Source organism: Protopterus annectens, chromosome 2.part2 (genome assembly GCF_019279795.1).
Source record: "Protopterus annectens isolate FY-2018-M chromosome 2.part2, PAN1.0, whole genome shotgun sequence".
Lineage (NCBI taxonomy): Eukaryota > Metazoa > Chordata > Ceratodontiformes > Protopteridae > Protopterus > Protopterus annectens.
Genome location: NC_056730.1, coordinates 483,180,391 through 483,204,600, shown reverse-complemented (window position 1 = coordinate 483,204,600; position 24,210 = coordinate 483,180,391). Strand labels below are relative to the sequence as shown.

Below are 24,210 nucleotides of genomic sequence, written 5' to 3'. Positions count from 1 at the left end.
ACCAAAAAAAAAGTTTTAGCCTTGCCTTTAAAGCAAGAAGAATGGACTGCAGTTCACAGACAGAAGTTGGAGCGTGGAAGCAACTTGCATATGAAACTACACAAGTGATGTTTTGACTTGCAAATCAGTGGTAGAGATAATTCACTAAGTCAGTAGTAATTTATCTACTGACAGGACCAGACAGGCTGACAGAGTTCCTCTGTATGTCATGTATCTGGTTAAAACTCATCTGTATTTCTTTGCAGAGCTGTCTGCATATTTTATGAAGTCTGTTCCTAATTTTTCTTATCCAAATAAAGTTTTATATTGATTTTAATTTCAGAAGCATGTGGCTGGATATTTTATTTATTTGTATGACAGTGTATGTAGATTTGGCAAACGTTCAATTGTTACTCTCTATCTCTTGAAGGCTGAACTGTTTAAAGCTAATGATGCCATAAATTATGTAACCTCTGGCTTTATTTTTAAGGGTAAACAATAGCTGTAATTTTGGTGCACCAGAGAGGTCTAGACGGTGAAGTACACCACCATGAATGCAGGGGAAGAAGTATTGGCTCTGGATAGAGAAAATCATTAACCCCACCATGGAAACAGTGTGTGTGTGTGTGTGTGTGTGTGTGTGTGTGTGTGTGTGTCAGAGTGCCTGCAAGATAATCTTGGACAAGTTCACTTACTGTTGGTACAACAGCACTAGAAAGCAATGGGCTGGGGGCAAGATGGGTAATATCTTGGGGTGATAGTGACTGTAACTTTCCTCTGCAGCTAGTCAGTGTAAAGCATGAGTAAGGATGGTGTCAGGTAGTACCCAACACAGCTGTGTACATTTACAATACTCTCTTAAAACCAACCACCTCCCTCAATATTACTTGGTGGCCAGCAGTCCAGACTGCAAGACTGTAACTCTTGACCAAGACACAAGTAGTGTGGGCATCTGCTAACTTATCTGCAGATTATCATATATATACATTTTTGGCAGTGGTGTGGATCATGCGACCATAGGTTTTGTCTGTCATAAGTTAATTACACAAATGTCTAACTAGCAAAGTCACCTGCATGCAGCAAGCACTTGAGGATTAAGATGATCAAGAGCAACTTACGTTTAAACAGACAGTAAAAATAATGTGTCTAAGGATAAAACTTAAGAAAGAGAAGACATTTGTAAAGAAAACTTGCTACAGAACGAAGAGGTGCAATTCTTCCATAAGGTCTGGGTGGACAAGTGATAGACAGTAGATATTTGTAGAAGATGGAGTCAGATGCTTTGACTGCATCCATAAATATTGCACTCATAACTTAACCAGACTGGATGAACTTCTAAATGTAATTTATTAAGGTAAGAAGCATGTTCAATTAACTGCAGCATGGCTCAATACAAACTGTATCAAGTAAAATATGCTGAGGCTCTGTTTTTGAAAGAAAAACGAATCAACCAATAAATGTTAAAAGTGAAGTGAGCACTTCTGTCATAGACTTCTTCAGAGTTGAACAGCACAGAAAAAAAAACATTTAATAAGGGAAGTTTGATGATGCAAGCAAACTCTCAACCAGTAAAAATCCTCCTTAAATCATTCTACACAAAGCGTAGGAAAATCCTTAAAAAAAACAAAAACAAAAAAAAAAAAACAAAATAAGAAAATAAAAATGCTCTGATCAGACAGAGTTTGAACTCTGCATCTTCTGGACAACTATTAAAGCATATTGTCCACTACACCAAAGCATTATGCATAGGAAGTGAATGCAAAAAATTCAGTATTTCGGCATCTTTGCTTTAATATAAGCACACAAACTGGAAACTAATGTGATTTTTCAAGCCTAGGGTAAACAGTGATGTTTGAGGATGTATGCTAGCTGTGTTCTTTATAATACAGCAAATTCTTTAAATAGTCTCCCCTAATTTATCACTGAACATAATCCATCACATAGAAAAAAATCTTTTTAAAATTGCTATATAAAACATTATGCCTGTACAGAACATTAATTACATTCTTCTTAATAACAGTAATGTGCTCATGAAGGATTAAAAAACAAATAGAGCCTCAGCAACTCAACTGCATAAAGTTTTACTGGTCTTTCTGATACCTCGGCTAAATGCCTTCAGGGAATAATTTACACACCGCAAAGCAGAAACTTTTATATTAAATCAATTACTATATCACACAATTATCCAATCTGAATGTTCTCTTAATTCCCCACAATCAAATTACTGTCAATCCATATATGAGGTATCAAAAAAGTGCAATACAAATACTAAATATCACAATAGAAAATACATCAAACTTCTTTAAACATTAAAATTCACCTCTTAAATTCATACCATGAAGTTGCATGGTTCTATACTTCAAAATGAATCTTGCTTCCATTTGTTACAATTTATCCAAAAAGCTATTGCCCGACAGTTCTGTGGTCTAGCTAACACACTAAAAAGAAGCTATTAACCATGCCAGCCTGTGCCAAGTGAAAATGTTGGGCCATGGGGCTATCCAAATTTTTGTTTTTCCTTATATCTCCCAAAAGTTCCAGAATTCTTGTTTTCACCATCCTCTTAGTTTGTCACACATACCACTTTGGGGGTATACAACCGCAACCCAAAATGTATATTACCCCACATGAGTAGCAATCAAAATGGTCATCAGCCCAATATTTCCTCCCATTAATATGCATACCATTTAAATTCCTAATCCTTTCACAAACTTTATACCTACCATAAGGGTAAGACCCCACCTCACCATTCTCCATTCGAGTTTTCCTTAAATTTAACATTTCCTTTAAATTTAAAGGACAAAATATTGTGGAACATTAAAGCTTTTGTGATTCTTGTTGGACTGACTGGTTTTGGTATTATTTTATGTCGCGAGTTTCTTAGCCTGGGCACCTGTTGGAATTGTTTTTTGAATTTCCTTTAAACTGTAAAATCTCCCATAGGAGAAAGTTGCCCTTTTAGGAAAAAACTTGGATAAAAGCTCATCCTCACTAATGATGGGCTACAAATTGTTGACTAGATTTTTTAACACCTCAGAAAACAGAGAAAATCTGCTGAGAAAATAAATAGCATCTTCACGCTCCCTTAGTTGTCGGCTCAACTCACTTAGTTTTTCTCTTTCCCTTTGTCACTACAATGTATTACGTACAGTCCTCTTGATCCAAATGTATAAAAATTATAGAATATTGGAGAGAGAGACTAAAAGAGATAAACAGCATAATTTTTTTATGTTGCAGTGTCTTGAAGGAACGTCCTCCCTTGCTTTCCATATCCTACCTTCAAATCTATCAACCACCAAAGTTCTCCCAAATGCTACAGCACTTCTTAGCAAACAGAAGATCCCCCTGCTTCTCCAGACTAGGGATGAACTTCTGTGTCAGAAACAAATGCAGTATTAAGGCTATTACCAAGACAGGCTTTTGGTATTTATCAAGTGGTTTGGCCACCGCTGTTTGTGCCAAACCTTTTGAAGTCAGTCAAGCCCTCTCCTTGAGCATTAAGGATGCATCAACCATTCTACATTTTACATTATGGATGCTGCCTGTATGAAACGAAATACCCTACCAGGGACATCAGTTTCTCTATCATAGACTGCATGCTGTAGCTGTACCAGAGTTGCACAATGTATTTCCACCACATGGCTTCTCCCCAAACCTCCAAATAATGCACTTGTCAACCAAGCTGCTCATCTGGCAATCTTGGTCAGTTACCAAATTCAGAACTTCCAACCTTAGACACCAAGCGCAGTTTAAATGAAATATGCAACTGTAGTCCTACTGTTCATCCCCTGGGCACTGCACATAATAAACTAAAAGACCGTTGAATGGTAAGCAAGTTAAAAAAGAAGGCCGTTCATTGCTCATTGATGGTACTTCGGCTATGTGAAGTAATTACACTGAAACATCAGGAAGTATACTGAAATTTCTGTGTGCCACATGCATGCAGTCATCACTAACCATTCCATATGCAAATACATTAACTGCAAAAAGCAGTATGCTGACCATCAATCTAAGTGCAATATACAGCAACACATCAGTGCACTCACCTGCAGTAAGTAAAAGAGATGCTGGTAAGCTTCAAGCTTCTTCCTTTTCTCCAAGCTCAGTCCTTTGATTCCCTGCTTGTCAAATGTCACCATTTCTTCTACTTGTCCTTTGCTTTTCTTATTCAACTTTTTACTGTGGGACACCACATCCTATGAAAAGAAATCTTTAATTAAAAACAGAATGCATTGCCATTCCTGCAACCATTATGTTTTCCATGCTACTGTTAATTTAGAAAACCTTCACCATTCATTTTTTACTGTTCAATGAAAACATATAAGTGCAAAGTGACTAAGCTTTAGCCTTTATACAGAAAAGATGCTAGCAAGCATCTAGGACATCTGACAGATGCCCTGTTGAAATAATTCTGCTTCTGAACTAAAATCACAAGGTTCAAAACAAAATGCAATTTTTTCCCTCCCTGTGGGAGAATTTCCCCGTTATATACAACTCCATGCAGCAGGCTTTGTACCCTCCCCCCTTTCACTGCAAATAATAAATCAATGTCCATTACATCTTAGAAAAAGAGTTACAGCCTCCATAGTGACTAATGTCCACTCAGCAGAGGTCCAGGAGGAAAGCTCTACATTACATACATGTGCACAGGCAGTTAGTTCTAGTTAACAAAAACATTATATTGTGTAACACTGAAACACATAATGCAAGAGATGATCACCATATAATATTACAACATATTAATATCACACAGATCTGCAGAATAGTCAGCATTATTTTACACTGTGCGTGTAGAGTCACATTGCAGATTTAGAAAACAAGACAGTAGGATGAGGCATAAGCATATTTATCCAAAAAGTTGTTCACTTGAGATTTATAAACAGGAGATGAAGTGTGAAGATTTTATGATCTTCATTTGATTTGGCTGTATAAGGTGGGGGGACTTTGTAATGGTAATAGTACAAGGACAGGACTGTTGTTTTAACATGCATGATTTCATTGGGATTTTAAGTTTTAAATGGGATAAGATTAGAATAAGGGCAGGACTATTTCACTGATAAGTATGTTTTCAATGAAATTTTAAACTGTAGACGAGATGTGATATTTTTGATATATACTGGGACAGAGTTCCATAATTTTGCAACATATATATAGAGCACAGACACTCACCATTATAGTTTTTAGGTTTCTGAGTGAGCACCAAGTGTTAGATCAGGGAATACGGCTCTCTGTGCCATTTTAATAATTGATTGGTGTCTGGGCTATAGAAAATGTTGCGGGCTGTCAATGCGAGTGTAGGCTAACAGATAACTTAGTCCAATCAGTTAAGGGACTGAAGTGCAATAAAGACACTTTTCTAGTAATATGGTCACTAGCACATTTTGCAGCTTTATTATAAGACTGTTACAGTTTGACAAACTGAGAGGACTGTTGGTTAGCCAAAAATGACAAGGCATATAGGAAACTATGGAGTAGATAGGTCTGAACTATAATATTATATGCAAGCTCTGGCAGAGATGATTTAATTTTATAAAAAAAAAAGTCCTAACTTATGTTTATGTTTTTTTCTTAATCGCATTTTGGATAAGAAGACTGAATCTTAAATATATCGTTAGTTATTATCCTCAGTAGTTTTTACTTTATTTTAACTCAATTCTAGCATTATTCACTAAATATTTTTAGGTTACAGTAGTCTGCATGCTAGGTTAGAGGTGAAAATACCATTAGTCTTGTTTTATTTGGATTTAGAAGAAGACATTTTTGTAAGGGAATGTTGTAAGTCATTTTGGAGCTGTTTACTGAAGATGCATATATTAATGTCTAGTCACCTCCATACTGGAACAGATTTGCTGAATAAGAGGTTGTATGTATTTAATTTATAAATATAGTAAGGAACAAGGGTCCCAACTCTAAGCCTTGTGGTACATCTGTTACTTGCTGAGAAGCACAGAGTTCATGCAGTGTTCGGTGGATAAAGTAACTTTTAAACTAACGGACTATACGGTTTGTTTGGCCCAGTTCCTTCAGCCTAAGTAAAACTACGGGGTATAAAACTGTATCACATACTTTGAATAGGTGAAAAAAAAGGATGCAAACAGTTCCCCTTGATTTTCATAAATATAGTTTATAAAAGTTAATATTTCTACTTCTGTGCAGTAGGATGGGATAAATCCACGTTCTGCTGTGGAAAAATAATGTGTTCTCGGTTACTTATTTAAACAACAGTAGAACAGTACATTTTCATGTACTTACATAGAGGACAAGATTGGTATAAATCTGTATTTTGTTGACTCAAGAGATTTGTCACCCTTACATAATGGAATAATAATGTAGGAAGGTTTCCAAAGTTTGGGGACTACTGCTTCTTGGTCAGAGTGATTTTTAAGTACAGACACTGTGTATATGCAATTGTTTCTGCCGCTGTTTTAAGATATTCTACCAGTAGGTTGTCAGTTGCAAGAGACGTGGGTATAAGGTTTTTTTTTTTTTGGTAGTAGGAGTTGCTGTGAGAAGACAGTAGTGATACCATCCACATCACTTAATGAGGTGCTAGGTGCACTAAGTAAAGGTTGTTGGCATTTTTAGGATTATATATGACAAATCAGTAAGTCTACTTCATCTCACAGAAGCCCAACTTGCTACCCATACTATCCTGGCACACCATTTGTCATAGTAATTAAATTGCTATCACAATTTTAAAATAGTTTGCAGAGGGTCTGTGCTCTCATGCACCTCAGTGTGGGGATTATCCCGTCTACACTCTGATCTCTAAATAAACTACTTCCAGGGTTGCAACAACTTATAAAAAAGGGAAATAGTTCACTCTTTTTTTTCCAATTACTGCAACCTCAGATATTTTATTCTCAGAAATCCGGGGTGTAGGGCAGAGCCCTTACCTGTACTGGGGGATACACAAAGGGCATTCTAGACCCCTGCAAAACATGAAAATTGAGATAAAGCTGAATTGTGAAGGTAAGATTGCCTGAAATACACCAAAACCATCATACAGTTATCTTTGTTGAGAATAGCAGGTGCCATACAGTTATCATTGATAAGAACAAGACCCAAATGAATTTGGTTTGAGTATGTGTTAAACTGAAAGACTGGTTGACGACACAAGGGAATTAGATCTAAGAACCTGGAAGTAATTAAAAAACAACAAAAAGATACAGAAGCAAAATGCCCTAGGCTAGCTTTTCTCTGCCCTTTCAATACTGTTACTCATTAAAATAATGATATGGACCTACATTACATTAACCTTAGCTGTGTAAATATTTACAGTGCCGTACAATCCGCGGCACTTGCACCTGACTTGCTCCTCATACCTCTGCTGAAAGTATATCAAGATGTAAGCTGTACTTTCCTTGTATTCATACTTCTCAACCTCTTAGCACAAGAGCATCTGGAGAAAGCTTAAAATAATGGGGGGAGCAAAGGCCCAAAAACAGGGAAAGATTTTAAACAGTGCTCTTCTAAATTTAGAAAGTTGCTACAATAACAGGATTTGTGTTAGCATGCATTTTCTGAAGGAAGTGAAGTATAGAACTCAAATGTATGTCATTATTTAGTGACTTTAGTCTTCAATAATTTGTCAGAAAACCACAAATTTTAGGTGGAACAAACCAAAAATATGAGGCAAAAATCTGGACAGTTGTGAGACAGGCTTGTATTATTCCACCCACAAATATATATACACATATATATGTGTGTGTGTGTGCATATATATATATATATATATATATATATATATATATGGGTTCAATACACATTACCGAAAACCCATAATCCTGACGTCCAGAATACCGAGCCTACAATACCTAATGCCCATAAGCCCGAGATTTCACAATACCGACGCCCACAATATCGAGTGCACAAAGTCTCGAAATCCACGGCACAATAGCAATGACGAGCAGTTCATGTGATAACACAACACCAAACCACATTCCTATGTGCACACCACCCTAAGATGTCAAATGACAGAAAACAGATGATTACAACAAACTCTCATCACCGTAACATCTGAACACCATGCCTTGACCCTAACATACTTTACTTTAACACTGACTTAACATAACAACAGACTAATACAGTTTAAAAACGTCACAAAATGCAAACAGATACTGGAACAACGGCAGTATAATGCCTAATATGCAGCTATAACATCTCACATTTTAAGTAGCCTTGCAATACATCTCACAAACTCTAGGGTTGAATAATCACCTTTATTATCATCTAATAACCATTGAAACTTTTCTTGTCTTTCTACAACACGCCTATGTTTAGGAGAGGGTGGACATCCAGCTGCTAACTGCCCACGATGGCTATCCACTCTATTCTGTTCTCTACTAAGGCACGTCATTGATACAGAAAGATCTGTAGCCCTATCCCCAAGTAAACATTTCAACCCCCGGTGCCACGCCTCCACCAGGTTCTGGGTTCATGGCAGAAAGAGTCTATTTAACTCAGAAATGTTCCAAAATGTCACAGGGAATAAGGGTGGAAACCTACTAATGGCAGTTGACTAAGTAGTAAATTTCCTGACCCAACTGAGTACATACCAGTCTGTAAAATACTTTATTAATTCTCTACCCTCTTCAGGAAATGACCCCTTCAACTCAGTGAACGTTGGTATAACTTCCGACTCATCAAGGAATGCGAGTCCAACCAAATACTTAACAGATAACTGGAACCCATGGCATCTGTTGTAAAGTGCTCCTCACCCTAACTGTTGCACTTTTCGCTACACATTCATGCCAAAGTGAAAAAGGCAACCCTTTGCAGGAACACTGAAGTTAAGCCTAATGCTTTTAATGGCTGCTACTTCATAATCACACAAGATATATTGTAGTGACAGGTTTAATTCCTGGCAAGCAAACAAATGTAATACACAATGCCACAACATATTATATGCACAGAGTGACTTTTTGGACATTAGAGCATAAATAAGTGGGACAGACTTACTATTGCCACAACACTTAACTATGCCATGAATACTGTATAATTGACGTCAAATTGCGCCCTTACAGAAGTACGTTCCATTCATCGACCAAATTGTTGCTACACTTAGATCGTTTGGATTGTTAAATGTACTAAACACAATGACATGAGTACCTGAGCCTGTGTCACTAGCCTGTTTGACAACAAATTCACCGGTTTGTAAGGGGAATTTACTTACATCTAGTCTCTCCAGTATCAAATTAGGTATATGAACCACACCTGCAGTCTTACACCTAACTCGCCGTATTTGCTGAAGCATTGCCTTCCTATTTGGAAGGCAAAGAACACAAGCTAGCGAGGTGGATGCTACTGCATCCTCCACTAATAAACACGGAGTATCCCTGTATATAGCAGCCTTCTCGTGGAGTGATCCACGAACGCTGTAGTGTTCTACTTTGTACAGATCGCCCGCATGATTATGAGGCATAGATTTCTTCAACAATTCACCCTCAGAGAGTGAATCAGTGACCGTTCGACCCTTGCATGTGTTGCTTCTTTTAAATTTATAACACCAGTAACGCTTGCTACCGGTCTTGCGTTCTAGGTGATAAATGTACCCATCTATAATGAGCACCTCCTTACATTTTTGCGATCTGAGGCATGGATAAAGCACACCAACACTACCAGGTGGATCACAGGCTGTGTTTGCCATCCCTACATCGTCAGCCATTGAACAGCTTACATTCTGTTACACCCACTTTTACACTTCCAGGTCTACTGACGTGTAAATAACACTGTTAATATATTTAGTAGTGCACTATTTTCCTGACTTACTAACTTTTCCTGAATTAATAACAACATATGTATGGTAGTGTTATACTTCAGCAGTTGTAGTCTGTTTATCACCATTACGGTATTGTGGGCATCAGTATTGTGAAATCTCGGGTTTGTGGGCATTAGGTATTATGGGCTCAGTATTCTGGGCATCGGGATTATGGGTTTTCGGTAATGTGTAGTGAACCCATATATATATATATATATATATATATATATATATATATATATATATATAGAAATTGCTTCTTTTCAGAAAATAAACTGAACTATGAAACTGCAATATTAAACTTGTAAACTGTATAAGAAAATAAACACACTGACACAAAACAGATGTTTAAGCTTTCGTTCTTGCTAGACAGCAGAACTTCTTTAGAACACAAGGAAAAAATATTGTGACACATTCAAATATTAGAATAACATCATGTGGGAAGACAGTAGCCAAGAACAACTTGTAAGAACAAGTGTACAGTAACGAATAAACAGTATTCAGTATTTTAAACAGTACCAATCATATAAACAGAATGAGAATAAAATTGATTAAACATGAGCTAGATAATTAGTAATATGATCTTAATCATTCCATCTCAGTGCACACTTAATGTTAATGCTGTCATTTAACCCAGGAAAAACCTGCGCATTTAAAAGCACCTGCCATTTCAATTCCCTGACTTACAGTAACAAGTCAGGATTACCAAAAAAAAGAATCCACCTGTTCCAGTCCAATGAACTGGAACTTAACAAATGCATTGCAAGTAGTGCTATGCTTTGCAATAGCATTATTAAAATTCTTAGATCTTATAGCTCCCAAATGTTCTTTTATTCTGTCAGACAATCTTTTAGTTTTACCCACATAAAAACTGTTGCAGGTAGAACAAATATCGGCATATACAACTAAGGTAGAATGACAGTCATAGTGTCCATTAAATGTAACTGTGAACTTACAGTGTGTAAAGGTGAAAGCGGATCCTTTCAAAATATATGGGCAGACTACACATTTGTTGCAGCTATGCATACCTATGGGAGCATTACCAGGAAAAGGTGCATTCAGCACTAGTTGTGAGTCTCTGTTTTCAAGATGCTTGCATATTGTTTTGGATCTTTTAAAAGAGAATGAGGGGGTATTATCTAGAGTAGTAGTATCTTCCTTTGAGTTAGTAAGCATATCCCAGTTATTTGCGATATTTCTAAAATTGGACATGTCCCTAGGAATGGGTAAGGGGAAGTTCAAACTCCTGTCAGATTCGTCATGCATTACAGATTGTGATTGTGATTGAAAACCATACTTTAATATAGGAAAATGCCTAGTGCATCTGTTACAGGCTACTTCTTGAAACATGTTCTCAACCAGTCTTGTAATGCCTCATATAAAACATATGTTTCAATAAGGTGGCTTGTTTACAGAATTCCTCATCATGGCTAGTAAGTCTAGATATCATTATAAATTGTCCCTTCACTAGGTTCCTTTTAATAAAAAAGGGTGTTGACTGGTGAAATCCAAAAAATTGTTTTTGTAAACATCTTTTCTATGTACTGTAGAGCTTATTTCCCCATTAGGTAACAGTGCAATTTTAGTGTCTAGAAAGGTGACCGATTGACCACAGTTTGAGATTACCAAATTAAGAAATCCAATATTTCTTTGCATTTCAGAAATAAAAGACATAAATAAGGATAGGAGGATCACCCTTCCAAGTGAAAAAAATGTTATCTATGTAATATTTGTATATGGTTACTAGATGAAAGTTGTGTAGATGTGACAGGTTTTCTTTTTCCCCACAAACTGAGTACCAAGTTAGCGAATGCAGGGGCTACTTTGGACACCATAGCTACCCCCTTAATCTGTTTGTAGACCCTGCCGTTAAAAAGAAAAAATTATGTAATACCAAGTTAACCAACGTGCATAATGTGTAAATTTTGTCAGTAGAGAAGGTGGTGTGCTTTCAAGGAAAAATTAAAACAAATCAATACCCTCTTTGCATGGGATATTAATGTATAGGGCCTCTATATCTAGAGTAACTAAAGTACACACAGAAAGTTCATTTTTGATATAGTGTAGTTCATTTAAAAAGGCCCATGAGTCTTTCAGATAGTATAAGGTAGATTGTACAATAGGATTAAGTACAGAATCTAAGTATTGTGCAGTTTTCTCAGTTTTTGTTTTCTTGTTACAGATTATATGTCTAAAAGGGGGATTTCTCTGGTCTTTGTGAATCTTAGGTATGCCAAAAAATCTGCCTAAGTTAGGATGGTTGACTGACATGTAAAGAAGTTTATCTACAGAAATGGCATCATTAGATTCAAGCTGTTTTAATGAATTATAAATGGCTGTAAAGCGTTTATGGACTGTATTAAGATCGACTAACTCATAGAAATCATTGTTAGATACAGTACTTTCGATTCTTTGACATATTCATTCTATTCCATAAGGACTAGACCAGTCCCCTTTTATCTGCACGCATAATGCACAAGGATTTATCAATGGTAAGTTCATTCAAAGCCATTATCTCTGCATTACAGAAGTTATACCATTTATCAATACTATTCGAGTTGCATAACTTTCTGATATCTCTTTCACAAACTTTACGAAAAGTTTGAACAGTGTAATGGAGAACAGGGTTGTAAAGGCTTTTTGGTCTTAGGGTGGTAAAAGGTGTTGTATATTCCTGTGTAGAGTCTGAGCCGTCAGATTCACTGCAATTACCTGAGTTTCTATCACTGTGGATTAGTCCAAGATTCAATTTCCTGGCAAACAGGTGAAGATCTAGTAAAAGATCGGGTAAGTAAGCCCTTTGCAAAGGGATTAAATTGAATCCTTTTTGCAGTACATTAATATGTTCATTGGAGTTTTCTATTAGCAAGATTGAATGCAACAAAATTCATTTGCTGTAAGGAGTTGATAATGTCATCCTGTGAAGTGTTAAGAATGTTATCCTGCGAATTAACATTGCTGGAGTTACTGACACAAAATGAGTTAATGTTTAGCTGTGTAGGAAGCTCCTGGTGATTATCCTGGATCCGGTATTCAGAAATCTGTGTTGCCCTCGACTACCTCATCTCTCCTTTGCCTTTCTCTCTCATTTTTCCTTTTGCTGTGTGTGAGTCTCTCTGTGTTGAATTCTGTAGAGTTGGTGGATCGTTGGTGGGATTTGGGGTAGTGGGAGACAAAAAAACTTTGACTTCCTGGTGGCAAGATAGTAGCAGATGAGTTATCATTGGTTAAAGTGATGTTTCTGATAGGAGAATGCATAGTACGCTCCACAGTATGCAAAGTGCGTTCAACAGAATAGGAAGCTCGGTCTGCTGATGGACAACCGTTATGCCTCGTGGAGTTGCTGTAAACTGTAAACTACTGGTCTGTTGGAAGGATAATTACTTGCTGCTTGATTCCCTGTGGAAGGCAGTTGTTTTCTGATTCTCCTTACAGGATAAGCGGTTTGGATTTCATATTGGAACAAATCTCTGTCCAGTTTCTGCTGTTTTCTAGTTATCAATTTAGTTACATGCCTTTAAACTCATTGTGAAATTCCCAAGTAAAAATGTTCATAAAAGTGGAAATCAGGGTTATTCAAGATTTCCGCATTCAGGGAATCAATTTGTGCCTTAATATCCTGAAGTCTTACTTTGCTGTCAGCAGTAATTAATCTTAGGGCTTGCAAGCCGGTGTCATTATACAAGTCTCTTAAGGCTTCGTACAGCCTCGATGTTGCAGATGTGTTGTTAGGGAATTTACAGAACCTTAAGCCCAAAGGAACTATCTTTTGGAATAGGCATGTGTCAAGCTATAGAATATCATATTCTATATTTTTAAAGTTTTTAATGAGCTTTTCTAATCTGAATATATCAGCTTTACAATTATTGGCGACAAGTTCATCGGAGTAGTGTACGCTTTCATTTCTAAATCGTCGCACAGATCTGTTCATGAAAGGGTTACCGTCCATTGTTGTATTGACAATAGAAAGCACATTATAGTTATCCTCATCCACTCTAGTGCTGTTATTAGTGGCTTCAGATGTGATCGGATAAAACAATAGGTTTTGTGCATTTGTAGTGTTACAAGTAGAACAATGCGGAAGCTGTTGAGTGACAGCATGTAATTGAGACTGTATATATGTTTGTAACTGTACTAGTTGATCAGAAGTCTGAATCTGAAAATTAGGCACAAGTGCTTGTAAACTTAAAGATGTGGTAGAAAATTGAAATAGTACAGCTCAAGGTGTCATTAATGAAGTAATAGGAACTAACCTTAGTTGAGAGTCCGCTTGGCTGCCAACATAATTATATTTCGCTAGCGCCTCCTGTGCTTTCACTGTAGTGTCTTCCAGATTATGCATATAATCTTGTAATTCCAATGGAATTGGATAAGTAGACATATCAATTGAATTAGGGCTACTGGAACCAGGTTCCGCGGCCGCAAGTTCATCCATGTTCAGAAGGTTATATAACACGGACTCGGTAATATATAGAGAAATAACACCATAAAAATAGAAGAGAAAATACTTATAGAAACACAACATTTAGAAAATAAACCTTACTTATAGAAACACAACATTTAGAAAATAAACCTAACTATGAAACTGCATCATTAAACTGGTAAACTGTATATACAATACATATAATGGTGTGTGTCTGTATATATATATATATATATATATATATATATATATATCATCATCATCTTCTTTTGGCTGTTCCTGTTAGGGGTCGCCACAGCAGATCACCTGTTTCCATTTCTTCCTGTCCTCTGCATCTTGCTCTGTCACACCAACCACCTGCATGTCCTCTCTCACCACATCCATAAACCTTATCTTAGGCCTTCCTCTTTTCCTGTTACCTGGTAGCTTCATCCTTAGCATCATTTTACCAATATACTCAGCATCCCTCCTCAGCACGTCCAAACCAATGTAATCGTGCCTCTCTGGCTTTGTCTCCGGCTTTGTCTCCAAACCTTCCAACCTGGGCTGACCCTCTAATATAACCAAGCAAAAAGCACCAGTTCCACAACGATAAGGCTCAAAATAAAAGTAGAGGTTTATTAGGGCTCCTGCCAAACTCAGTAGACACAATACAATACGCTGTGTAAAATCACATCAAACGTTTCGTCAAGCCTTCTTCAGATAATACAAACACATAAAGCCACTTGTCAGTTGTTTAAATACATTTGAATATAATTGAATCAACCCATACAACCAATGAAATAAAAAGATTAATTAAGTACTTAATGATGAATTTAATAAAAGTGATAAAGTGCCATTTACAATGCCAAAGTGTAACTATAAAACCTATTTGCTTAATGAATAAGCCATATATATTGTCAATTTTAGTAAATGCTTATTTGAACCTCATTCAAAGTTAAAATTGAGAGTTAAAAACCTCATTCATTAAAAATTAAAAATTAAAAAACCTTCCTTTAAGTTACAAGTTATTAAGTAAACGATACTACACTCTACTGGTCAGAATTGATATTGCAACTTCCAATGTTTAAAAGGAATAAATAGAAAAAATACATGTATAATATGATTTACTAATGCTAATTATAAAACTTTTTCTTAAAAATACTTCTAAAATTAACATATTATAATTTAGCTGCCCTTAATTTTAAAACAGGTGCTAAGGACACCATGTCATTAATCCCTGGATATTTATTTGATTCCAAGGTAATCTGCCAAAATAATTCCCTGTACTCCAGTAATGTTTCCCACATTCCCCCTCTCGGGTCAGTGGGTACTACTTCAACCACAAAAAATTCAAAGCTAGAACCTTTACAGGTTAATGTGTGTTTGTACAGGGAATTATTGGCGCATGATGTTCTAATGTCATATACATGTTCGTAAATCCTTTGTTTAATTCTTCTTTCGCTTTTACCCACATAAAAAGCATTACAGTTTTTACACAAAGCGATATAAATAATCCCTTTTGTGTTACAGTTAACAAAGGATTCACATAGTAAAGTTTTGTTCCTTGCTACTAAATGGCAGCTGTTTCCTGCTTTTAAATATGAACAATACCTACAGGCACCACATTTAAAAACCCCAACTTTTTTCTTCTTTTTATCAGTGATTCCTTTACAACCCGTCTCTATAATTCCTTTTATGTTGTTACCTTTCTTATAAATAAATTTAATTTCGTGTTCAAAAATATGACCAAGGTCCGATACTTGGGAAAAGTTATCCCATTCCTTTTCAAATATTTTCTTCACTATACTAGATTGACCATCATAGGTGGTAATGAGACCTGAAACAAACCCATCGTTTGGGTCACCGTCCGGATGTATTCCCGCTACTACTTCTGACTTACCAAGTATAGGTGCAAATCTAGTTTTTCTCCCCTCCAGGACTTCATTCTTAATGTCCTCAAATAATACTTGTGGGTATCCTCTTTGTGTAAACATCTTATACAAGTTTTCACATTCTCTCCTGAAAGTTTCATCATCTGAGGTCATTCTACATATTCGGACTAATTGTCCTTTCAACACACTTTTTTTCTGGTGAAACGGGTGGGAACTGGAGAAATGCAAGTAAGTATTTGAAAATGTCTCCTTTCTATGTACCTTTGAAACAAATAGATCATTTGCTTTGGTAATGTTAACATCCAAGTAACATAACACACCGGTGTCAAAATTCATTGTGAACTGGAGAAAGTGTGTGGTCTCATTGATGTATTCAACAAATATATCAAAATCGTCCTTTGTACCTTTCCAGAAGAAACACAAATCGTCAAGGAATCTACAATACAAGGTCCACTTGTCAAGAAACCTTGGAATCAAAATGTATTTGTTCTCCCAGTATGCCATAATAATGTTGGGTACTTGCTTACCCTTAAACCTTTAGGCACTATTTCTAATTTTAAACAGTGCCTAAGGTATGCATTGTCCATCTCAAACATCTTGTACTTCTTTAAATAAAAGTGCAGTTCATTAGTCATACGGTTGTAGTTTCCTTTAACAGTAGTAACGCTCTTTTTGTTTGAGAAATCAAACTTGCCGTTTACTATATCACTAAATAAACTATCAGTACCTTGATTAGACCATTGTCTACTAGTAGTGTTGTTCGTTTTACTAGCAGCACGCCGTTGTGGCAAAGGACGCCTGTCCTGCGTGTCCTCGAATGAAAAGCATGGAAATTCATTCAACAAGTCCAAATTTGTAGCATCCTGTTCATTTGCGTTGTTCTCTCTGTTGTCAATATGCTCGGCCGTATCCCCATTGGGAGCCGTGCGCCTCAAAGCTTCCTGATTCCCAGGCAGTGAGATAGAGTTTAAAAACGTCGCCACGGATTGGCTGACAGGCGTCAGGAGACCAACTAGCTGAGTAAGCTGTCCAACAAGCTTACGCAGCTCACCAATTTCGTTTCTTCTACCCTCACCTTCTTGAGCACTCGTCGTTGAGGCATCCATGCTGTACAAAAAACGTATCAAAAGGAAGGTGCCGGCTGCACAAATAACCAAGCAAAAAGCACCAGTTCCACAACGATAAGGCTCAAAATAAAAGTAGAGGTTTATTAGGGCTCCTGCCAAACTCAGTAGACACAATACAATACGCTGTGTAAAATCACATCAAACGTTTCGTCAAGCCTTCTTCAGATAATACAAACACATAAAGCCACTTGTCAGTTGTTTAAATACATTTGAATATAATTGAATCAACCCATACAACCAATGAAGGATCTATAACTGCACCCCTTGCTAAATACATTGATGTGAAAATTAAACACTTGGTAAATGAGAATAAGAACATTTTAAAAGACTCATGGGATTTTCTTAGAAAAATAGAAACCTCTATGTATAAGGATACAACAGGATTTGCCACATTGGACGTTGTAGATCTATTTACTAGTATCCCACATGAAACTGGCTTAAAGTGGTTTGAAGAGATGTTGTTACCTTTAAAGAGTATTTCCCAAAATGAATTTACCACTATTTTAGTTCTTATGGAAGTTGTTTTAAAGTACAATTTTCTATTCTTTGAAGGTGAATATTATAGACAGATGAAGGGGGTGGCCATGGGGTCTCATTGTGCACCTACATATGCAAACATTATTATGGCATACTGGGAGAACAAATACATTTTGATTCCAAGGTTTCTTGACAAGTGGACCTTGTATTGTAGATTCCTTGACGATTTGTGTTTCTTCTGGAAAGGTACAAAGGACGATTTTGATATATTTGTTGAATACATCAATGAGACCACACACTTTCTCCAGTTCACAATGAATTTTGACACCGTGTGTTATGTTACTTGGATGTTAACATTACCAAAGCAAATGATCTATTTGTTTCAAAGGTACATAGAAAGGAGACATTTTCAAATACTTACTTGCATTTCTCCAGTTCCCACCCGTTTCACCAGAAAAAAAGTGTGTTGAAAGGACAATTAGTCCGAATATGTAGAATGACCTCAGATGATGAAACTTTCAGGACAGAATGTGAAAACTTGTATAAGATGTTTACACAAAGAGGATACCCACAAGTATTATTTGAGGACATTAAGAATGAAGTCCTGGAGGAGAAAACTAGATTTGCACCTATACTTGGTAAGTCAGAAGTAGTAGCGGGAATACATCCGGACGGTGACCCAAACGATGGGTTTGTTTCAGGTCTCATTACCACCTATGATGGTCAATCTAGTATAGTGAAGAAAATATTTGAAAAGGAATGGGATAACTTTTCCCAAGTATCGGACCTTGGTCATATTTTTGAACACGAAATTAAATTTATTTATAAGAAAGGTAACAACATAAAAGGAATTATAGAGACGGGTTGTAAAGGAATCACTGATAAAAAGAAGAAAAAAGTTGGGGTTTTTAAATGTGGTGCCTGTAGGTATTGTTCATATTTAAAAGCAGGAAACAGCTGCCATTTAGTAGCAAGGAACAAAACTTTACTATGTGAATCCTTTGTTAACTGTAACACAAAAGGGATTATTTATATCGCTTTGTGTAAAAACTGTAATGCTTTTTATGTGGGTAAAAGCGAAAGAAGAATTAAACAAAGGATTTACTTAACATGTATATGACATTAGAACATCATGCGCCAATAATTCCCTGTACAAACACACATTAACCTGTAAAGGTTCTAGCTTTGAATTTTTTGTGGTTGAAGTAGTACCCACTGACCCGAGAGGGGGAATGTGGAAACATTACTGAGTACAGGGAATTATTTTGGCAGATTACCTTGGAATCAAATAAATATCCAGGGATTAATGACATGGTGTCCTTAGCACCTGTTTTAAAATTAAGGGCAGCTAAATTATGATATGTTAATTTTAGAAGTATTTTTAAGAAAAAGTTTTATAATTAGCATTAGTAAATCATATTATACATGTATTTTTTCTATTTATTCCTTTTAAACATTGGAAGTTGCAATATCAATTCTGACCAGTAGAGTGTAGTATCGTTTACTTAATAACTTGTAACTTAAAGGAAGGTTTTTTAATTTTTAATTTTTAATGAATGAGGTTTTTAACTCTCAATTTTAACTTTGAATGAGGTTCAAATAAGCATTTACTAAAATTGACAATATATATGGCTTATTCATTAAGCAAATAGGTTTTATAGTTACACTTTGGCATTGTAAATGGCACTTTATCACTTTTATTAAATTCATCATTAAGTACTTAATTAATCTTTTTATTTCATTGGTTGTATGGGTTGATTCAATTATATTCAAATGTATTTAAACAACTGACAAGTGGCTTTATGTGTTTGTATTATCTGAAGAAGGCTTGACGAAACGTTTGATGTGATTTTACACAGCGTATTGTATTGTGTCTACTGAGTTTGGCAGGAGCCCTAATAAACCTCTACTTTTATTTTGAGCCTTATCGTTGTGGAACTGGTGCTTTTTGCTTGGTTATTTGTGCAGCCGGCAACTTCCTTTTGATACGTTTTTTGACCCTCTAATATACTTATTCCTAATCCTGTCCACCCTTGTCACAACCAGTGCAAATCTCAACATCTTTAATTCTGCCACATCCAGCTCAAACCCCTGCCTTTTTGTAAGTGCCACTGTCTCCAACCCATATAACATAGCTGGTCTCACTACCCTCTTGTAGACCTTCCCTTTCACTCTTACAGGTACTCGTCTGTCACAAATCACTCCTGACACTCTTCTCCACCCACTCCATCCTGCCTGTACTCTCTTCTTCACCTGTCTTCCACATTCACCGTTACTCTGAACTATTGACCCCAAGTATTTAAACTCATCCACATTCGCCACCTCTACTCCTTGCATCCTCACAATTCCTCTATCCTCCCTCTCATTCACACACATATATTCTGTCTTAGTCCTGCTGACCTTCATTCCTCTTCTCTCTAGAGCATATCTCCATCTCTCTAGCGTCTCCTCCACCTGTTCCCTACTCTCACTACAGATCACAATGTCATCTGCAAACATTATAGTCCACGGGTCATCTGCAAACATTATAGTCCACGGGGACTCCTGTCTGATCTCGTCTGTCAACCTGTCCATCACCATTGCAAATAAGAAAGGGCTCAGGGCTGATTCTCGATGTAACCCCACTTCCACCTTAAACAAATCCGTCACTCCCACCGCAGACCTCACCGCTGTCACACTACCCTCGTACATATCCTGTACCACTCTTACATACTTTTCTGACACTCCTGACTTCCTCATACAATACCACAACTCCTCTCTAGGCACCCTGTCATACGCTTTCTCTAAGTCTACAAAAACACAATGCAACTCCTTCCGACATTCTCTGTACTCCATTAACACTCTCAGAGCAAAGATCACATCTGTAGTGCTCTTTCCTGGCATGAAACCATACTGCTGATCACTAATCATCACGTCCCTTCTTAACCTTGCTTCCACTACTCTTTCCCATAACTTCATGCTGTGACTGATCAATTTAATCCCTCTGTAGTTACTTCAGCTCTGCACATCACCCTTATTCTTAAAAATCGGTACCAAAACACTTTTTCTCCATTCCTCAGGCATCCTCTCACTTTCCAAGATTTCATTAAACAATCTGTTTAAAAACTCCACTGCCATTTCACCTAAACATCTCCATGCTTCCACAGGTATGTCATCGGGGCCAACAGCCTTTCCATTCTTCATTCTCTTCATAGTTATCCTTACTTCCTCCTTGTTAATCCATTGTACTTCATGATTCACTATTCCTACATCATCCAACCTTCTCTCCCTCTCATTCTCTTCATTCATCAACCCCTCAAAGTACTCTTTCCATCTCCTCAACACACTCTCCTCGCTTGTGAGTATGTTTCTCTCATTATCCTTTATCACCTTTACCTGCTGCACATCTTTCCTAGCTCGGTCCCTCTGTCTAGCCAATTGGTACAGGTCCTTTTCTCCCTCCTTAGTGTCCAACCTTTCATACAACTCTTCATATGCCTTATCCTTAGCCTTCGCCACCTCTCTCTTTGTCATGCACCTCATCTCCTTATACTCCTACTTTCTTCATCTCTCTGACATTCCCACTTCTTCTTTGCCAACCTCTTTCTCTGTATACTCTCATGTACTTCCTCATTCCACCACCATGTCTCCTTGTCGTCCTTCCTCTGTCCAGATGTGATACCAAGCACTTTTCTAGCCGTCTCCCTTACTAGCTCTGCTGTAGTTACCCAGCTATTTGGTAACTCTTCACTGCCACCCAGTGCCTGCCTTAACTCATCCCTGAACTCCACCTCACAATTACCCTTTTTCTATTTCCACCACTTGATTCTTGGTGCTGCCCTCACACTCCTCCTCCTCTTCTTGATAACCAACGTCATCCTACAAACCACTATCCTATGCTGCCTAACTACACTTTCTCCGGTCACTACTTTACAGTCTCCAATCTCCTTCAAACTGGCCCTCCTACATAAGATATAATCCACCTGTGTGCATCTTCCTCCACTCTTGTATGTCACCCTATGCTCCTCCCTCTTGTTAAAATACATATTCACCACAGCCACGTCCATCCTTTTTGCAAAATCCACTACCATCTGACCTGCATTCCTTTGTTTAACACCATACCTACCCCATCACTTCCTCATCCCCTCTGTTCCCTTCACCAACATGCCCACTGAAATCTGCTCCAATCACCACTCTCTCACCCTTGGGTACAGTCATCACCACTTCATCCAATTCACTCCAAAATTTTTTTTCTCATCCATTGCACACCCAACTTGTGGAGCATACGCACCAACAACATTCATCATTACACCATCAATTTCCAGCTTCATAAACATCACTCTATCCGACACTCTTTTCACCTCCAAAACACTCTCAGCATACTGTTCTTTCAGAATAACTCCTATGCCATTTCTCCTCCCATCTACACCATGATAAAACAATTTGAACCCACCTCCGATACCCCTAGCCTTACTCCCCTTCCATCTGGTCTCTTGCACACACAATATACCAACCTTCCTTCTGTCCATCATATCAGCTAGCTCTCTCCCTATACCAGTCATACTGCCAACATTCAAAGTTCCGACCCTCACTACCACAGTCGTAACCTTTCTCGTCTCTTCCTGCCTTCGGCCATGTCTTCCGCCTCTCCTCCTCCTTCGGCCAACAGTAGCTCAATTTCCGCCAGCACCCTGTAGGCTAACAGTACTGGTGGCAGTCATTGTTAACCTGGGCCTCGACTGATCTGGTATAAAAATTTTTCTTGGTGTCTACATGAACTGTTTTGGCGAAGTTTTACACCGGATGCCCTTCCTGACGCAACCCTCCCCATTTATCCAGGCTTGGGACCGGCACAAAGAAATGCACTGGCTTTTATATTTAACATATATTTATCCACACAGACACACACAAACCTGTCCATACTTTAGAGGACTGCTCCTGTTTTTAGGCCCGATTTAGCCTTGCACCGAATGCTCCTAATTTTAGAGGAATATCTGTTTTCAAGCATCATTTACCTCTTATGACATTTTTCTGAACCCTTCTCATCAAACATGATTTTTGAAGGTGTCTAGTACACAGAAAACTACACTACATGGCCAATATACTAGTGGCACCAATAATTTAAAGAAGAGAACACATATCTTACAGCACTCTTTTTCTGAAGCAAAAATAAATGACCTTGTGTGGTAGAATACTATGATACAGTTCATTAAAGTTTACAGATTTTACACTAAGAATGTGCTTATATTTTAAATCATTTTTGTCGTTCTCTGTCTTCTGAGCATGTGTTTCTGAGATTCATTTGTACTGGAAATTTTATGGTAATTAAATGTCCTGTTTTTTATCTGGCTGCTCCTATTTTTGAAGGGTTTTTGTTCTTATTTTCAATGTTTGCAGGTCGAGAGGTGGCACAGGTACATCAAGGCAGTTAATGCGCAAAATGCTTTACTGGGAACAAGTAAAACATAAAAAAAGTGATTTCAAAAAAGCTAAAGACAAATATACAAAAGAATAATCAATAAAGGTGAACGTTTAAAAATGGGAAGCAATTACTACTGCCACTCTCAATTTAAGCAAAAGGTTATGTAAAAACTTGACAGTCTTGGAAGAATAATACCTTGACCATGTGACAGTGAGAGAAAATATACAGACAGGATCTTGATTGGGATGTAAACATGCATGTATATACAGTTCACAGGAGAACCTAATTTTTAAGTAAATAAGGAGGAAATGAAGCAATACAGGTCACAAAAGAGACCGCATTTTTTAATGCACTTTATTCATTCCAAGTGGCAGGAATTACACAGAAGGTAAAAGTAAGACATTCAAATGTGTACAATGTTCATAAGAAAAATACAAGCAGAAATATTATACAAAATTACTACAAAACTGTAAATGTTAAACCCGTCTGCATTCATAAACAGAACCCATCATCACAGGGAAGGAAACAGTATTAATAGTAGTAATAATAATAATGATACAGTAAACTCTCAGTTAACCGGAACTCAAGCAACCAGCAATAAAAAAAAATGAAGAAATATAGTACAATTTTCATATGTTGCACTTTGTTTTCTTCCCGCAGAAACATACCTTACGTTTTTAGAGTTTTAAAAAGGAAGACAGGAATAAATTCTCTCTCCCCCCAACCTAAGAACAAGTCAAACCAAATAAAGAGTATAGTGTACAGTATTAGTCAGGCCTATTTTTAATAGTAACTCTCAAGCAACCAGAAACTACAGTTATCCGGCAAATACCCATACCCATGGGTGCCAGTTAATTGAGAGTTTACCATAACAACAACAATAATAATAATAAAGAATTAATCTTGACTGGTACAGAAGGGCAAAGAATCCCTGATCAGGAACTTTTAACATGCCAGATTTAACAGGAATATGTTAAAAGTACCCACATGCAATGATCATTCCTTGCCATCCTACAAGTGGGAGATCTAGGAAAGCAGACACTGCAGCAGCCTACTCTAAAACAGTAGGGGTGGCCATGTATTCTTAAATAGGGGAGGAGTTAGGATTTCAGATATGAATATGGTCAGCCAGCTAGGAATAAGTGATCATCAGTATTGTTCAAACTCAT

At 37.2% G+C, this 24,210-nt stretch overlaps 1 protein-coding gene across 1 annotated transcript in view; it reads right to left on the bottom strand.

The window, feature by feature from the left end:
- The window catches only part of IQGAP2 (IQ motif containing GTPase activating protein 2), a gene marked incomplete in the record, with an annotated part of 4,327,392 nt that overhangs the window by 915,502 nt on the left and 3,387,680 nt on the right, over positions 1 to 24,210 (bottom strand). Inside the window, 1 exon segment of the mRNA XM_044063965.1 lies at positions 4,026 to 4,175. Coding sequence (XP_043919900.1) covers positions 4,026 to 4,175 — 150 coding nt within the window.